General features: G+C 40.0%; 1 protein-coding gene across 3 annotated transcripts in view; it reads left to right on the top strand.

Annotated features, from left to right (window-relative positions):
* Positions 1 to 18,202, top strand: part of unc80 (unc80, NALCN channel complex subunit) — an 86,953-nt gene extending 68,751 nt beyond the window's left edge. The window contains exons 58-63 of one of the 3 annotated variants that reach the window (XM_089252275.1): positions 1,112 to 1,200; positions 6,626 to 6,794; positions 6,912 to 7,085; positions 9,786 to 9,980; positions 11,883 to 12,056; positions 12,160 to 18,202. In XM_089252275.1, coding sequence (XP_089108401.1) covers positions 1,112 to 1,200; positions 6,626 to 6,794; positions 6,912 to 7,085; positions 9,786 to 9,980; positions 11,883 to 12,056; positions 12,160 to 12,716 — 1,358 coding nt within the window. In that variant the 3' untranslated portion in view covers positions 12,717 to 18,202. Of the gene's footprint in view, positions 1 to 1,111; positions 1,201 to 6,625; positions 6,795 to 6,911; positions 7,086 to 9,782; positions 9,981 to 10,256; positions 10,891 to 11,882; positions 12,057 to 12,159 lie in introns of those variants that run through there. The other 2 variants (XM_089252274.1, XM_089252276.1) reach the window with 2 other exon arrangements.
* Positions 18,203 to 18,461: the final 259 nt, after the last annotated feature.

Below are 18,461 nucleotides of genomic sequence, written 5' to 3'. Positions count from 1 at the left end.
ATGGGGGATATAGGTTCCATGTAAAATGAGCTCGGCATATCTAATCTGGTGAAGCAGAAATGTGGTGTTCGAGTAATTTAGAATTTTTTTCCATCAAAAATAGATCTACTTCATTATGTTAGAACCATATGCAAACCCTCGGATGGTTAGTAGCCCATATCACAGTAAATCTTTTGGCCGCTGTGGTGGTCGAGTAGTCATAGTGACAAAACTCGCATTGCAAGGACCCGGGTTCAAACCTCACCTTCGCAGCATCAATTTCCCAGATTGCTTGCCACTTGGATAACATTGCATTTTGTAATATCTGCTCTTAACTACAGGATAACTGCAGTATTACTTGATTATATAGTTGCCCTGCCTGTTCAGCCAGTTCACGTGTCTGTTACCCGCTATATGGATGTGGGCCTGGAGCATCAGACCTGCCTGAACCCCCTTTTAGTTACGGCCCTGCTCCTGATCCAGCACATTATCTGATGTGTCACAAATGCGAAAGTGAACAGTGCTTTTAGTCTTAAAATTTACTGCTGTATGGTTATTTTTAACTATTACCACTCAGTGCCATCTTAACACATCTGCGCACATGTCTCACAAGAATGAGATCTGATTGAAATTTTTGAGAATGAGCTAAATAGGGCTTTAGAAAAATCAATTAGCCCGAGGCCCATGATGCTCTTAAGGCAGTCCTGCTACCACTGTACTATACGTTTTCCCGATAAAAATTCCTTTGAGGAATACCCAATGAATTGGTGCATGCCGGAGCATTCTGTGCGTGGCCCTAGCATATTTATGTTGTCAGACGTTTGCTTATTTTGTGTTATACTGGTGCTGCCACCAGTCTTTAATACCAGAAGTGGAAAGTGGCAGATGCCTGAATTTTCATGTTCTGTAAGGATCATGTTCAAGGTCTGCCAGCAGAGAGAGACTTCCAAATGGGAGACCGGCTTGCATTTGTGCCTCAAAGTTGGGAGACTGCAGAAATGGATACTTATGACTGTAAAATGTACAAATGTCATATAATAACAAAAATAAGTAGGATAAGAAAAAGAATAATATATGATTTATAACAGCTGTCACATAAAAAATTTGATTTGCTTATAATTTCATAAATCAGGTGGATTAGCGCTTTGGAACTTCATTGACTTCATTGTGACCCACAGAACACCCCTGTACATATTGCTGTATCCTATGATAAGATGTAAGGTATGTATAGTATATCATTTATGGGTATATTTCATTATGTGAGTTCTAAAATTTGCATGGGAATTTGTCTTTTAATGCATATTTTTATGTATAATATTGACGACCACACAGAAGCTCAGATAGTCCACCAAGATTTCTTAGCCCTTGTTCTTTCTAGCTGTGACGATTGTCTCGAGATTTCACTAGTCAAGTAATGTCATTGCAGGTGTATTCAGAGGTGACATCACTTTTCAGTTGACTGAAGTAACATAGAAGCTATCTTTCTATTATACAGTACTAACAGAAATACCTTGCATTGCTTTGGGGGGGGGGGGGGTAAGCATTAAATATACAAAATATGATGACAGTTATCCAGGGTTGGGTTTTTGACATGACAAGCATCAAACACTGGTTTAAACTGTCAAAAACCTAAACGGATGCTTTTAGATAATATTTTGAGCACAGGTTGATAACGTGATGAGTAACTTACGTTTTTGTGTATTACGTTTTATTTTTAAACACTAATTTATTTCAATAATTAAAACAAAATATTAGTAATAATTTGAAATTTTTTAATTTTTATAATTTATGGCCCATTTACAACTGATATTTGGTCCAAACTACTGATTATAATCAGTAATTATAATCAGAACACGGTAAACCTGTGTTCAATTTACTAAGCGAAATAGAGCTGTTTATTCAAAATATGAGTGGTAGGAGATCACAGGGTTAGGTTTTTGACCTCAGAAACTTAGTATTAAAACAGTCAAAAACTTATTGTCGATGTTGTTATTCTCACGGTTTCACTTAGAATAGGTTATAGGAGCTTATGAGAAATTATTGGAGGCTTTAAACAATTTTGAAATTATCACTTCCATTAATTTCAAATTTTCAATGGTGATGGGAGTTATTTTTTTCAATTATTTCAAATTGATCCAGTATAAAATTTTGATAAGTTTTGGAAATAGTTTTTCTGATTATTTTAAAATTACCTTCAGTGCTAAATTTTCATCAGTTCTTGTGCTAATTTACATTAATTTCATGTTTGAAAACTTTTGTATGGACATTTTTCTCAGCATTCCAGTATATTCTGAAGTAATAGATTCTGATCCCTCTCCCCCCAAAATATACACAAGATCGGGTCAAAAGGGTGCCCTAAATATTTTTCATGCTTCAAAATTGTTGAGATGCACCTGGAATTGCTATTATTTTTGCACGAGGCCTGTGTCTAGTAAGGGCAGCTCTGTCGTGAACATACATGCTATTTTCATGAAAACCGTAACCGCATACATTAGGAGTTCATTATTCAGAAAAAGCTTGTCTGAGGCCCTCTTATAAATACAATTGACAGCGGCAGCTCAAACTCACCTGCTGCCTGGGTGAAAATCCTCATGTGCCAACTCTAAAGGTGACTTTGGCAGGAGGCTAGCAGGTCTTTAAGCTAGATGACTCTGGGATGTACCTGATTTTTTTTAATTTAGTACAAAGCTGCACACCAGTTTACTGAACAAAATTCTGTGGCCCGTATGTCCCACATTTTGGTCCAGGATTATTTTATCATTCTTAACTATACCAGAAACTTGATGTATATTACAGCTCTCATCAGGGCCATCTTAACAGCATCTTTAGTCCTCGGACCAAGTGATTTATCTGAGGCCTTACCTGGCAAATTATTGAAAAATTCAACTACTTCTCGTTTTTCTGAGGCTCTCTTCCCTTGAGGCCTCCGGGGTGTGCCTGGGTGGGCCCACGTGTCAAGAGGGCATCGGCTCTCATTGATGAGCCATCATTTCTTAAACTTATCCTGCACAGAGGAAGTAGAATCAGGGTCGCAACTGGAAGGGGGAGGGGTGGAGAGCAGCTGTCTTGTGCTCTGGGTGCCGGACCCGAAAGGGATGCAGATTTCATTCTTCAACTTCTTCAACATTACAAGGGGGACGCTATCAATGGCGTCGGAGCTGGGGGTGCTGTGGGTGCTTATATGTGATTGTCCTGGCTGACAGAAACATCTAGTCATTGCATGTGTGAGTACAATGCAACTTCTATTAATACAAATACAAATACAAATACAACGCCACAACAGGCAAAATGCCCAACGAGGTGGCTGATAAAAAGATGCCCATAAAAATATGGATGTCATATGTTTCAAAAATACAGCAACCCCATTAAAAATGCAATTAACACAAATTATAAACAATATAAAAACATGATAAAATATTATACAATGCCCATAAAGAATACTTATGGTTGTCTTATTCTAAGAATGGATAGCTTCTCGATTTACCCCAACATGTTTATCGTATTTCTTTTTAAACGTGTCAATTGTGTTACAATTTACTACCTCCGGGGGTAAGCTATTCCATTTATTAACAACCCTATTAGAGAAAAATTCCCTGCGACACCATAACCTTGCATTGTCCCTCACCAATCGATACTGGTGTCCCCTTGTAAAAGCGGTTGATTGGCGGTGTACTAAAAGTTCATGGTCCATCCTCTCCATCCCATTGAAAATTTTGAACACTTCGATCATATCTCCTCGACACCTGCGTTCATCCAATGTAAACATATTCAAAAAATGAAGTCTCTCTTCATAACTCAAGCCCTGTGTGCCAATAAGGACACGCGTAGCTCTTCTCTGCACCCCTTCAATCAAGTCTATGTCCCTCTGTAGGTATGGTCTCCAAAACCTTACCGCATACTCCAGTCCAGGACGAACTAAGCCTCGAAAAAGCGGAAGAATGACTTTAGGAGAACGCGAAGAGACCTTTTTGAAAATGAGACCAAGCATTCTATTCGCTTTTTTGACAACCGCTGAACAATGTTCAGAAAACTTAAGTCGCTCGTCAATGAGAATTCCCAAATCGGTGACTCTAGTTGCATCCGGGATAGTGACACCATTCAACTCGTAAGAGAACCGTGGGTTGTTCGAACCAAAATGAGCGACCATGCACTTATCTACGCTAAACGTCATGCTCCATTCATTTGCCCATGCTGCAATCTTGTCTAAGTTGGTCTGGAGCAACTCCCTATCGCTTTCATTCCCGATTACCTCCATTAGTTTCACATCATCTGCGAATTTGCTAGTAATTCCATCGATACCCTGATCGAGTTTGTCGATAAAAAGTGAAAAAAGTATGGAGCCAAGGACACTTCCCTGAGGAACTCCACTTGTGACGTCTGTCCAACCAGAGAATTCCCCGTTCACCATAACTCGTTGCGACCTATCTCTTAACCACGATTCTATCCAATTCAGCAAGTTGCCCCCTATTCCAATCTCATGTAAACGCTTCAAGAGTTTGCCATGTTGTACCCGATCGAATGCCTTCTGGAAATCAAGGTAAACAACGTCGACATTTTTGCTCTTACCCAAAGCCTTAGTCACGTAATCATAGAAGCAAAGGAGGTTAGTTACACATGACTTCCCCTTCCTGAACCCATGCTGATTATCCGACAATACATTATTCTCGTCTATCCACTTCACAAACTGCCTTTTGATGATAATTTCCAAAATTTTCGAGAGGGAGCTCGTCAAACTCACTGGACGATAATTAGACACCACTTCTCTACTACCCTTCTTAAATATCGGAACAACGTTAGCCAGTTTCCAATCTCTCGGGACGATACCCTCAGCAACACTACTCCTGTATATCTGTGCGACTGGCCCCAACAATTCATTAGCACCTTCCCTGAGAACCCTGGGATAGATATCATCTGGTCCTGGTGCTTTGCTTGCACATACATTTCTTAGAAGATTTAGGACCTCCACGTCTTCTACTTGAATATCGTTGAGGGTTCTATTACCCCATGCAACACCCGTATATCGAATATCATTATCTCCATTAAAAACCGACGCGAAAAAGTCATTGAAAGCACTACACATGCCTACATTGCTCTCTACCTTAGAGCCTCCTATCGAGAGGGGACCAACTGTCCCCTTACATCCATTATTGACGTATCGAAAAAATGATTTTGGGTCAGAGCCAATGTTATCTGCCAACCTAGATTCAACTTCCTTTTTACTATCCCTTATCGCTTTCTTCAGCAGTCTTCTTTTATCAGTAAACAATGATAGGTCACCACGTCCACTTTTATACTCTCTGAATGCTCTTTTCTTTTCAAGATAAAGGTTCCGCACGCTATCCGTGAACCATAGAGGGTGTGATGTACAAACACGCTTTTTTCGAACAAAGGGTATGACGTCGTGCAAAACAGAGGACAGCTTCGTACTAAATTCTTCCCATTGACTTACCACCCCTACAGATTCCAACCGGTCTTTGAAAACTTCCGCTAACCTTCCTCTCAAAACATCAAAGTTAGTTCTCCGAAAACAAGGAACCAGTCTTTTGTTATCAACCTTACCCGAGGAAAAGTTACAGTGAAATCTGACGATACGATGATCACTGGAAGAAAACTCTTCCCCCACCGAAACATGTTCAACTAGATCCTCAGAACTAGTAAGAACTAAATCCAAAATAGCAGTACCCCTTGTGGCTTCTGATACATGCTGATACAAAAAATTATCGAGCACCAACTTAAGAAAGTCTCTTTCATACTGATTTCCAGATGAAAGGTTCTCCCAATCAATACCCGGGTAATTGAAATCCCCTAGTATGAGAACCCTCTGTCGCTTACACATGTAGGAAATTTCATCATGCATTTTGGCAATGTAGCTTTGATCCCTATTCGGTGGATTGTAACAAACCCCAACAATAAGTTTATGACGTCTTTTGCTCTCAAGTTCAACCCATATGGTTTCAATATCACTTCTCTGCACGTTACACTCTCTAGCCTTCAAACAGGATTTCACGTATATCAACACTCCACCCCCTTTCCTATCAGATCTATTTCTCAAAAATAGAATATTAGAATGAATATTAAGATATTCATTTCAATGGCATTTCTGGTGCTCCAGAGCCGGACAAGTAAGAAGCCAATTTTTTCCATTACCTTTAATCAACTGTTCCAAAAAAATTACTGGCTGGGCGCACTAATATGCACACCTACCCCCTTATGACAGAGTGCATTCGTGTTTCCTGATACAGTATTACAGCCTCAGTCCCTGTGTGTTCCATCAGGTTTTCTCAACATTATCTTTGTTTAAGCATGCTATTAGAATTTCGGTATCAACCTAAAGCCTAAGCTGCCACCCCTGACAATCTCTTGCTCGGGTGCACCGCACTCCTTGCACCCTCACTTAAGCTTGCCCCTGACAGTTGATACCTTAAAAAAATTCATTTTTACCTTAACAACTTTCCTATTCCTCACAACTATTAAGAGTTCAAAACACTCTTTTTTTAAACCCAGTGAGCCTGACAACGATCATTCAGCTGTGTTTGGAGAAATTGTCATTTGAGAAACAGTGCTTATAAAAGTTCGATAGAGTTAGTATCTGAACATTGTTATTATTCCCAAGTTTCACTGGATCTCTTAATTTTTCGTACTTCAGATCCTTCAGATTATATGCGACAGCGAAGAAGAATACGCTTATCAGCAGCAAATCAAGAGTAAGCTACAGGGAACAACATTGCTGACACCAAAGAGTCGGGGAAGCCTTTTTGCTGACATGATCACAGAGTTGAAAGCTCTCAAAGAGGACTTGATATCTTGGCGAATCGGTAAAAATCATGGGATCCATCTATTCCTACTGCGTGATCTGAGATCTGTTCTCTCCCGTAGATAATGAATATATTTGAATGTTGCAATGACATACATTTCTTTTTTTAAATTTTCAGGTGGTGGAACTGTTCAGCGCCTCAAATCTACTGTCTCAGCTGAACGAAGCAACAGTGACAGTTCCCAGCCGCCACTCAGTTTTGTGTCGCATATCCTCCCCACGAGACGTCACTCGAGCTTTACTGAGAACTCCAGTGAGCATCAGATGGCAGTACGGATGGAAAGCATGCCTGGTAATCGCCGATCTATACAGAGCGAATTTCATATAATCTGGCAAATGAAAGAGGGTGGTAGACGAGCCTATATAGAGCTCAAAACACCAGCAACTCGTCCTTATCTCGAACCATTTTTGAGTTATGGTGGATAGAAGGAAAATGCATCTATAAGTGCTTGAATGAATGAAGTCTATAAGTGCTGAGAGATTGTGTAAAACCATCTCAAAATTGTCACAAAAATCTTTGACCGTGAATGTCGCATACACCCTTCTAGCTTCAATAGGTCAAATTTACGAAAAAACTGATCCCATCCCACCAGCTTTCAAAAGAGCCTACAATAAACTATCAGTCTTCTAGTTCAGGAGAAGTTTAGCCTTTTGTTTGCAATACATCACTGAAATCAATGTTCGTCAAAGTAGATATTTTAGTAGATTTTGGCCACAATTCGATCTTGCAGTTATCCAATCACTCAGTTTTTGTAGCTTGCCATTAAATCCAGATATTCTAATGGAAATGGTGTCACCTAATAGGATTTTTTTCGGATTTTTTCATGCATTTGCTTAGTTTGGATGTAGGTCTTTCAGAAACTTAAAAAATTTGGGTTTTTTTCAGACTTGACATTTCTATCCACCATAGCTCAAAAATAGTTAGTGTTGAGAAAAAGTTACTACGATGTTTTATGCTCCATATAAGCTTGTTTATTCAGGGCCATGTTAAGGGCATCATGAGCATCCAGTCAAAGTGGTTTTCCTGAGGCCTTTATTTGGCTGAAAATGCTTATTCATTAACTTATATGCTAACTCCTGTAAATTTTAACGAGATCCCATTTTTATGAGGCATTTCCCACCTCTGGGCTTTGTCTTCATGGGTTTATGCATTAAGATGGTACTGTGTGTATTACCCTATATATATACTAGCTGATACCCGGCGACGTTGCCCGCCCCGTAAAAAATTTATATATGTATAGCTTATTAATTACTTCTTAATCAAAAAAATTTCATTAAGTAAGAGAAAATTACTTTCACATTTTTAAATATTTTAATTAAATACTTCAGGCAATTGCTTGTGGATACACAATATTTTTTCTTTTTCCATCTGGTGTGTAGATGTACAAATTTTTTCTATTACCACACGCGAACAGGTGACGAAAAGGTGTCCGTGTGAAAAACAGGGCTCAAGTAAGTTGATACCTGCCACTGCTAACAACTGGCCTTGCGCTTTGTTGATTGTCATGGCAAAAGCTAAACGAATCGGGAACTGTAATCGCTTGAATGTGAATGGCATTTCTTCGGTGATGATTGGGATACGTGGAATGAAGACTTCTTTTTCTTTGTAACATCCAGTTAGAATCGTTGCTTCAATGATGCAATTGTGCAATTTCTTCACGCAGAGTCTGTTGCCATAGCAGAGTATCGGTGTCTCCAAATTTCTTAAAAGCATTACAGGTGCTCCGACTTTGAGGGTCAAATTGTGTGGTGGCACACCCGGAATATCCAAAGAGTTCAGAATTTCTGCAGGATACAGAACTGTATGCGCTGTGTCTACCGATTTGTAAGATGTGGAGTCTCCCGGAATAATTTTTAGGATTTTTCCGTTGATCTTGTTCACACTCATTTCTCGGTTCCAGAATCGCACTCTCACAAAGCCACTCATGGTTTCGGTGATTTTGTTGAATGTTTGGGAAGACTTTGTCGGCAAGTTCTTGAACCGAGTTTATATATATAATAACTGGCAAAATCCATTTGGGAACGTTATCAGTCCAGTGCTTGGGTCTACGGGAATTCTTCCATTGCCAAGTTTGATCAACTGATGTGAAAATGATAGCAGTGCTGAGTCATTTTGCAGTTGAACTTGCATGTTGGTGGATAATGATAATTTTTTAGCTTCGTGCCAGAGTGTTGATGTCCTAACAAACTCGAGGCGACCACCGATAGACAGCACCTTCACTTCCAACCCATCTCACTAATGGCAGTAAATTGCAATGTAGCGATATGGCCAGAGTTGGTGTTTGGTGAAGTAGAGTGCTGATGATTTGAGGCAAGCATTGAGTTCATCAGCTAGCGTAGAACATTTTTATTCCCTGTTTTATCGTCGTAGTTGTTGTTCTCTGTTGTTAGTGACGTCAGATGTCCAGCTTCTGCAGCGAATATTATTCAAACTCCTTTTAAGCAATTTTTAAATTGAAACTATACCTCAACGATGGGTGGTTGATGAGATAAAGGCCACATTAGCACTTACAGGACACCCTGTATACATGCAAGCAAAAATATCTGGCGCTTCCAGGGTTTTCTTCAATTACAGGGAGTATTGGAAAAGAGCCAAACCATTATAAAGGAATAAACTGTAATGATGGCAGCGTTAAAGATGTGACAAACCATTGTAAAGATATATACACGTCTGAAATGCATTGTTGGGAACCACGGTAACCAAAGTAAACGTTCCGAAAGTGATTGTTGAGGCCCCCAAAACCATTGTTGCCCGACAGTTTTTCGCACATTTCGGGCATTTGCCCATCTCTGACGAACTTTTAAAGTAGCCTACGGCTCATTCCCGGTCCTGTTTGGTATATATGCAAAATCTGGCGACGATCGGTCTAAAACTGTAGATTTGTATAAAGAGCATACATACATACATACATACATACTTTCACATTTATATATAAGATGTCATGCGTGATTGTGTTCTTATGATTGAATTTTTTTGTTTTCCATGAAGCAGAAGGTTCATTGCCGCAGTCAGTGATATCACCAGCCGATGTTGACTTGCAGAGTTCGCTGGAAGCTCGGCGCTCTTTGAAACAGAAAGGTCTCGGGATACGTTTCAACCCGAGGATCGGTAGCCGCAGGGTTTTGAAGCAGTTCTTGAGACGTAGCAGTTATCCTTACCCAGAAGAGGAAGGAAGCAGTTCTCAGGGTGCGTAGAAAATTCCTGAGCCTTTTTTTTTATTTTTCCCATTTGTTATCAACTTAAATTATTGTTATAACAAATATTGGCCTTAAACCTATATGTTGGAGGTTCCGATTGTTATATATTGGCGGCTCCCTTGCCCTATCCATTATATATATAAGTATATCTTCAGCTCTTTTACCCTAGCTCTAATGGTGATTCAATATGCCCATGATATTTTGATGACAGTGACAATTGTGCAAATAACTGAGTGAAATCTTAATTGCTACTGATTATATCTAGGTGCACACCAACATCCCTGGCTTGGTGCAAAGTATATTTCATTAGATGCATGTGCAGTTTAGTAGCAATAGTAGTACCCTTTGTGTTATATGAGTGAACTACAGGATAAAGAATCAAAAAACCAGGGGGGGCCTTACTTAATACACTAAAAACCTCACTCACACTCTTGTTCTGTTTAGGTCCTCCTCACAAAAGGATACTCAAATCGGTCTTGAGTAGCCTGAAGACCAAGAGACTGGTTGACTCCAATTATCTGTTTCCTCAAATTGTGCTACTAAAAACATTTCAAAACATCAGAAACTGAGGAAAACGTGACACAGTTTTCAGTTCCTTACCTTCCCACAATCACAACAATATTTGCCAGTGCTATGTAGTGAGCAGATAGAAACATACATTTTTGTATACAAAAAGAAGAATGAGAGTGGATGCTTCATCTGTACATAAAAGAGCACGCTACAAATGTAAAGAAATATTTCAGAGGCATGATACTGGAGTAACAAGGAGACAAGCATTCAAAGTCACCAGTCAGCTAGCCACATAGATATTCTAGTCATCAATACTCCAATATCCTTGTCTAAGTGGCACCATACCAATGCACATGTTGTGTCACCTATATACCACGTTTTCTTGTATCTGACAAACATCAGTATCCCTGTGTGTGTGTGGGGGGGGGGGGGAGGCTTAAACTTGACTGAATTTTCTCCAGAAAAAATGGCTGTTCGTATTGACTGTGGTCTTGAAAAGAGTATTTGGTGTCTGATGATCGGTATCGACTCTGACTTAAGGCTTTTGACCTTTTAAGACCAAAACACACCCTGCTTCTCATCTCAGTGAGATATCAAAACTTTCCCGGAGGGTGGGTGTGCTTGGAAATTTTTTTAAATATCTTCACAATTAGAAATAAAAATATTACATATAGATTCACACATAATCAATGTTCACCAGTGGAACGTGGTGAGGATCGTGGCACAATTCTAATAATGACTATAGAACCACCGGGAAACCAAAGGCAGACAATTTTATAAACATAGCCCTAAGTAGGATGGCTAGCTCGGCGTCTGATTGACAAAAACAAACAAACTCGCATGGCCTTATGGCTGGGACGAGTAATTTATGAGTTCACCAGTGGGTGGACCATAATATATGATTAAAAAAAAAGCATCTATAAAATCAACATCGTAATATTCTGAAAGTTCTGGATTCCATCTGAAGATGAACATTCTAGCATCTGTGCACGTGCTAAATAGTATCCCTTGGTGCTGCTACACACCACTGTGGCATGATGTCAGTGTCATAGAATTCGCCCAGTCACTGAGGTCATGTCAGATTAGTGTGTAGCAGCCTTTAGATGGATCTTGCTATTATCTATGGGAACGTTTAAAGTGTGTTGCATCAGTCAGGCTGGACTGATTTTTTTTGTGCACAAACAAGTACAAGAATGGGATGGAATATTCTGAGATATTTGAAATGGGTGATAGCTGGCATTTATTATGATTGATTCAAAGGACCCTTCAGAGACAAGTTTTGAGAGCCCATAGCATAGAAAGTCGTCTTAAGAGATCAGTACTCTACAATGGTCAGATTATTTATACGAAATCTATGTTTTGTCATTTGAAATATTTGCAGCTTACAACCCAGCATCGGAACCGAAGCTTTGGCGTAAGAGTACGCTACTCACCAGGAGAGGTGGGAGTAAGAAAGGCGGAGAAGGCAGTGGCAGTAGCCTCACGTCGTTGGGTGACGGACGCACCGAAGAGCAACAGAAACTGCAAGAGTCTCAGGGAGAACTCGGCGTGGATGGTAAGTAAGGAGCTTTATAGAAGTGTTATCCACATCAAAAATCGTAGAGGATTCACCATGGTATAAAGGGCTCATTATATTGATTCATTTTCCCCCCCAACAGTCGATTCCAGCAGTCAGCCGCCATCATGCCCGACCAGCCCGGCCGGCGGCGTGCAGTCGCCTGACTCGGAATCGCATCTACCCAGGTACCGGCTCCAACGGCAGAAGGCTCCGAGCCGTAAGACTTTCCGCTACCGTAAATCCCACAGGGGCGCCGCGTGGACGACCCACACCGAGAAGGAGGCCGACTCCGCCGGCGAGACGATAGCCATGGTGCCGACCAAGAAGCAACAGCCCACCCTGGCCGAAGAGACCGTGCCCGAGGTCGGTTTCCTGCCGAAGCAGCAGAAACCGGCGTCGGCCGCGACAGAAGTCTCTCAGTCGCCGGTCGAACGCCGGGCCAGGAGGCACGGCAAGAAGAGGTACAGGTCGCATTCGCAATCGCCCACCAGTCCCGAGGGACCGCTGTCGCCGTCGGGACACGAGTCGACCGAGTCGCTGAGCGTCAGCGAGAAGTCCGCTTTGCTTAGGGAGGAGGACGACCAACAAGTGGACGAGTCGAAGCTGTCCCTGCTGAAGGTTTTCCCTAACAAAGATGGCGACACCACGCACGTTTAAAAGCTTCCGACGACGGCATCTGATCAAATTTTTTCAATCAAATGTCACATAATTGTCCCGTTTTTTTTTTTGTTTTTTTTAAATTCATGGACATAAAACTGTCTTCCGCACTGTCAAAATTATCTACAAAACCACAAAGTTTTCTAAAAACGATCAATATTTTATTTTTACCTCCTTGATTGGATGGATACCATACACACAATGAACAAGATTTTTAGTCAAACTCTTTCACAACAACCCGTTGAAACTTCCATTAGGTGCCAAAAAAGTTGTGACAAATATTGAAAATTTGTAGAAATGTTTAAATTATACACAACACACATATATTGGGTGACTTGATACAAATTTATACAGATTGGTTTCTCGGAAGTGACGAAATTTCACGATTCGGTATTTGGTTTCGTTGTTCTGTATCGACATAATCTGTTGGATGGAACGTCGATATCAGGTGGCCATTTTTTAGATATTCTTCAAATTCGTTCGATAGCAGGCGATATGAAATCGCAAGGTTTCCACGTTGCTGAAGATTAGGGCGTGGTCACGAAGTGTGTAATCAGCTCCTAGTGCAGCTGCAAGGGAGATTAACAGCTCAGGACGTTACCGAAAATTTGGCTGCGGTCATAGTGCGAAAGCTGCTTCGAATGTTGCTGAGGGAAAAGCGTCAGCAGCAGGACGTTGCTGAACAAACTTAGGTTGGGGGTTATGATGAAGTGTAAGCTGCTCCAAATGCAGCTGGAAAAGAGCGGATAGCTTCACGATCAGGATGTTGCTGAACACAGTTGCGCAATGAGTGTGAAGGAGAGGGAATAGCTTCACAAACGGGACGTTGTCGAGCATTTTGTTACTATCGCGAGGCGTATAATCTGGTTTGAATGCAGCTGGGTCGGATATCAAGTGTAAGCCACTCCGAATGCAGCTAGAGGCGAGGGATCAGGACGTTGACGACCAAAATATTGTTGAAGATTAGGTTGTAGTCATGAAGTAGCAAGCAGTTCAAAATTTAGCTGGAGGAGAAGGAATGGCGCTGCTACTATCATGATGTTGCTGAATGGAAATGTTCGGGTCATATGAAGTGTAAGCTGCTCCGAATGCAGCTGGAGGGATCGGAATGTTGGCGATCCTTCGCAGCTGAAGATATCTGCCGCGGCTTCATTTGCAGCTGAAGATATCTGCCGCGGCTTCAGTCACAGCTGGATATTTCTGCTTTCGCACGGATCCAGTGTGTGGTGGGATAGGAACGTTACCCCTCCCCCCCCACTCCCAAGGGTGGTCAGGCCGTCGATAGACTTGCAATGGATGCTTAATAATCGGCGTTCCATCGCACACAAGAAAATGTCGATCCTTTTTATTTCATTCCCGATCGGTATACAAACCAAATTGCGCAAACTGTCTGGAGAAACCCTAAACCACGGCCTGTAAATAGTCCTCCATTAGCTTCGAAGAACGAACAATAGTCTTAAAATAAATGTGTGTTTTTTGCTTGCAGTGTATGGTTTGTGTGTAAATATATATGTATAGCTGAGCATATATATGCATAATATGCATAGTACGTCGTAATATGTACGCATGTCGATGTAACATTACGTCCAGGAAATTCGGTGATATTTACCAGAAACATCGCAAAGTGTCAAAAAAAAGAAGAAAATAAATAATAACCAGTGATGATTATAGCATTTATATATATTATATAATGTATACAGAATATATATATATATATTACGCATTTTCTTATTTGCCGATTCCGTGTCATATTTATGTTGCCGGTGACGTCGTTTTTAGCGCTTGTTGGTTATTATTATTATTAATATTTACTCGTGTGTGTGTGTTATTAAATGTTGCATTTATTAATATTACCGTCGTATATATATATTATATATTGTTGTTGTAATATATTTATATATGTGTGTGTGTGTGTGTGTGTCAGCGTTTAGGAATGGCAGTGTTCAGTGGTTTAATGATAGAAATAATAATCGAAATAACGTGTAAAACTGTACGTGTTCTAATTTTGTTGTTTTATTTCGTTTCAGAGGCCCTGGGGCGTTGCACCTGGATGGCCGGAGCTTTTTATGCTAATGGGGCTTGGGTGTGGTTTTCCCCGATATGCCGGCGGAGGGTAACGAACAGGTGCAGAAAGTAATCGATTCTTTTTTCGGAGAGGAATTCATTATTGTTGGATCATGCCAGATTTTTACGGTGATAGAGCGGGAATTGTTGAGAAATCGGGCCCGGTTGTTAACGAGGCTGTAAAGATTAGGATCGAGAGATTCGGGGTTATCTTGGAGTACTGTTTCCCAAAGTGCTGTCCGCGGCTGCTAGGGGCGTCGCCAATTTTTTTTTTTTTTTTTCAGTGGTGAGCTGGAGATATTGATTTGTATGCTTATTTTTAAGCTCTGAAGTGGTTCTTTTTTAAGTGAAATTATCTACTAAACTATTCTGGGGAAGCAGCAGATGAACAGTGATTTTGTCACTTGCTTTTGCTGGTCTTAGAGGAGTAAGGACTGGTATTAAGACCCATAAAAAATCGATGAGAGAGGGTTGAGGTTTCGGTTCGCGATTGTGAATGGAAATTAAGATCGCGATTTGTCCGTGACAACCGGGACGAATATTAACAAACCTTACTCTGATACGAGTGGGAAGAGAAATTTAGCGTCCGTGATTGGTCACGATGACCGGCTCAGGAAAGCACTTTCGATGGAGATCTCGGCGATTTTTAACCACTTTCCGATCAAGGACGTAATGTTGCGTCCAAACGCCAGTGGAATAAATTCGAACAAGTTCACCCTGTTTTCTTTCCTCTCCCTCCTCGTCCTCGCGAAGAGTTGTTGCAACCGTATGAGTTTTTTTCCTCCTCTTTGTTTTTTTGTATACCCCGTTCTAGTGATTTTATTTTTTCACATATGATGCATCTTTTAGAGTGAAAGAACAGGTTGGGTGAGAGTGAAAAGAGAAATCTAACTTTGTACCTACACACATTCTCTCTCTCTTATTATACTGTTTTACTCTTTCATTTATTTTTTTCCCCTTCCTTTCTCCTTTTTCCTAACGTGCGGTTAGGTTAAGGACAAGGTTACCATATTTATCACCGATTTCGTCAAATAAAGAGCACCCGAATTTCTTGCCAATCGCTTGCAATCGAAGAGGTTAAGATTATGCATTTGGTGCTAAAAATGTTTGTTCCAATAACTTAAAAAATATTATGAAGTTTGAAGTATGAATGAATTTCGCCTTCGTCTCGAAATACCGCCAAGGAATACGCCAATGGTTACGCAGAACCTCCGTCACTCGTTCGGAGTAATCTCAACTGGATTCTGAATTCCCTCCCTACTCGTATCAACGTGAAGAATATCAATATGTCACTAACATTTTCTCTATATGTTGGAATTTTAGTAAACGGGAATAGTAATGTCATGGGGGGTTTCCCGAGGATTTGTTTCCCACCCCCGCTTCCGGTGACCCTGGAGATCGTGGTTGGGCTCGTCTTAAGGCTCGGACCTACCTAACTGCATAGGAGGCCTTCTATTGGCGAAATAAAAAGTTGTTAAAGAATGGTGTTCAATGTAACATGTACAAAATTCTTGCTTGTACACCAGGGTGGAAAAAAGAGTATCTCTTTGCCCAGGGACCCGTGATGCTTTTGAGATGGCTCTGGTCGAAGTGATAAATCCCCAATATAATGTATATCTTTTTGTCGCCATTTTGTTTACTATACTAAAACAGTGACGTGTCGCCCTATATTATGCTCCTTGACGCTAAAACAGAGATGTTTGGTGTTCCTATCGTCTCGGCCAAAGCGCTTTGGTCTCGGCTGTAACCCTAGAAAATAGCGCCAAACCAGGTTTGGTGATGAAAAATAATCGCCAAAAAAAAAACGTTGTACCGTAAGTTGAAGAATTCACCGTGATGAAGGTTGAGGCTTATGACAGCGATGAAATTTAATGTTTTCGGGCTTTTAAGCAAACCATTTGGCTTGTGAAAGTGATGGAAATTTAGATTTTTTCAAGCTTGTGTGAAAGCAATGAAGGTGTAGTCTTTGGCTTACATGAACAATGGAGATTACTTACATAAGTAAAAAAAAACCACAATGTAGGCTGAGATTTCAGTTTATGCTAGTGATGAAGGGGTCGAGGTTTTGACTTGTGAAGAAAGTAAAAGTCAAACTTTTGTGATTTTTGTGAAAGCAGTGTAGGTCAAAGGCTTATGCAAGTGGCGATAATTTGAAATTTTGGCGTGTGAATGTAGTGGTTGAGATTTTGACTTATAAAAGTGGCAGAGGTTGAAATTGTGGCTTGCGAAAATGTATGAATATTTGTAACAATGATGAAAGTTGAAATTTTTAGCTTGAGAAAAATGGTTGTTTCAGCTCGTAAAAGTGATAAAAATTTTGGCTTGTGAAAAAGCTGATAGAAGTTGGAGTTTCTACGGTTTACAAAAGTGATTTTGATTTGGGCTAGTGAAAGTGATGAATGTTGATATTTCAGCTTGGGAAAGCAATGATGGTAAACATTTGGGATGCTGAAATAAAAGCTTCGAAAATGTGGTGAAGACTGACAAGTTTGGCTTGAAAAAATGACGCAAGTTAATGTTGTGGCTTGTGAAAGTGATCTAGTTTGAGCAGATGCAAATGTGTTTTGGTATTCATAGTAAAGTAGCCATTAATATTCTTGATTGAATGTCTAAGTACAAATTGTACCTGACCAGTCTCGAATCGTTACTACCATTCTCACCTATAAACAGCTACTGAAACAGCAGCAATATTATCCAACGAAGATTTTAAAAACATTCAAATTTTGAGCGATGAAAATGTCAGCAACAATTAGCATTATTTTTAATACAAAATGCCAAATATAAACAGTAAAGAGATATTTTCAAGCCAAGCTGAACACTGCCAGTACAGGGTTTCTATTTATGAATATGATGCATTACCAAAGAGATTGTTAACAGTCAATGTAATAGTGTTTTTGATAAATGGTACAAATTGTTCTGTATTTATTACATAAATCTTTGCTTTGTGCGAAACGTTTTAGAACAGCATTAGATCAAACACTTTTTTGAGACAATTGTCATTCGACAACTTAGCCTATGTGTGTGCCAAGTGTTGTTTGTTGTACGTTTTTAGAGAGTATTAATCAGATCCTAGTCTTATTGTGTGTATATACTTATACGTGTTTTGAATGTTTACCATGAGAATATATATATATACTATGTTGAATGTTTCCATGTTTCACTTGTTAATTGTGAATAAAAGATGTTTCGAGTTTGTGATGGTATATAAAAAATGTGTGAATTCGTTCCTTGTCGAGGAGTTTTCTTCCACTGGCGATTGTCGCCTACAGTTACACATGCAGTCAATCACAAAAGTATATATGCACTCATCAAAAGTGAATTTTCGTACGAAACAAAGGATTTTTGAGAAAATCTTTTACTTAAACACTCGACACAAAAGTCGGCTACTCATCGCCTCTCGCCGATATCAATAAAAAACTTCTTTTCACATTCTTTTACTCCAGCTGTTTTAGAGAAACTAGTTATTTTTTTTTCTTTGTGCTGTACTTGATCATGTATTGTTTGAATGAATGGCGTTGCTCTAGGGTTGCAGGATTTTCAAATCCATTTTTGGTCTCTATTGGCGTTCAAAATACAGTATTTACTGTGTTTTTCTTTTGTGTCCCCCATAATTCTACAGGAGGATTATTTAAATGAGTAGTATTTTTTTTTGAAAACTTTAAAAAGAAATTTACGAAAGTC

This window comes from Pholcus phalangioides, unplaced genomic scaffold (assembly GCF_987345545.1).
Source record: "Pholcus phalangioides strain wild (caught in Gottingen) unplaced genomic scaffold, Ppha-v1.0 ptg000028l_1, whole genome shotgun sequence".
Classification (NCBI taxonomy): domain Eukaryota; kingdom Metazoa; phylum Arthropoda; class Arachnida; order Araneae; family Pholcidae; genus Pholcus; species Pholcus phalangioides.
Note: the sequence above shows the minus strand (reverse complement) of the source record. Positions and strands in the feature narration are given on the sequence as shown.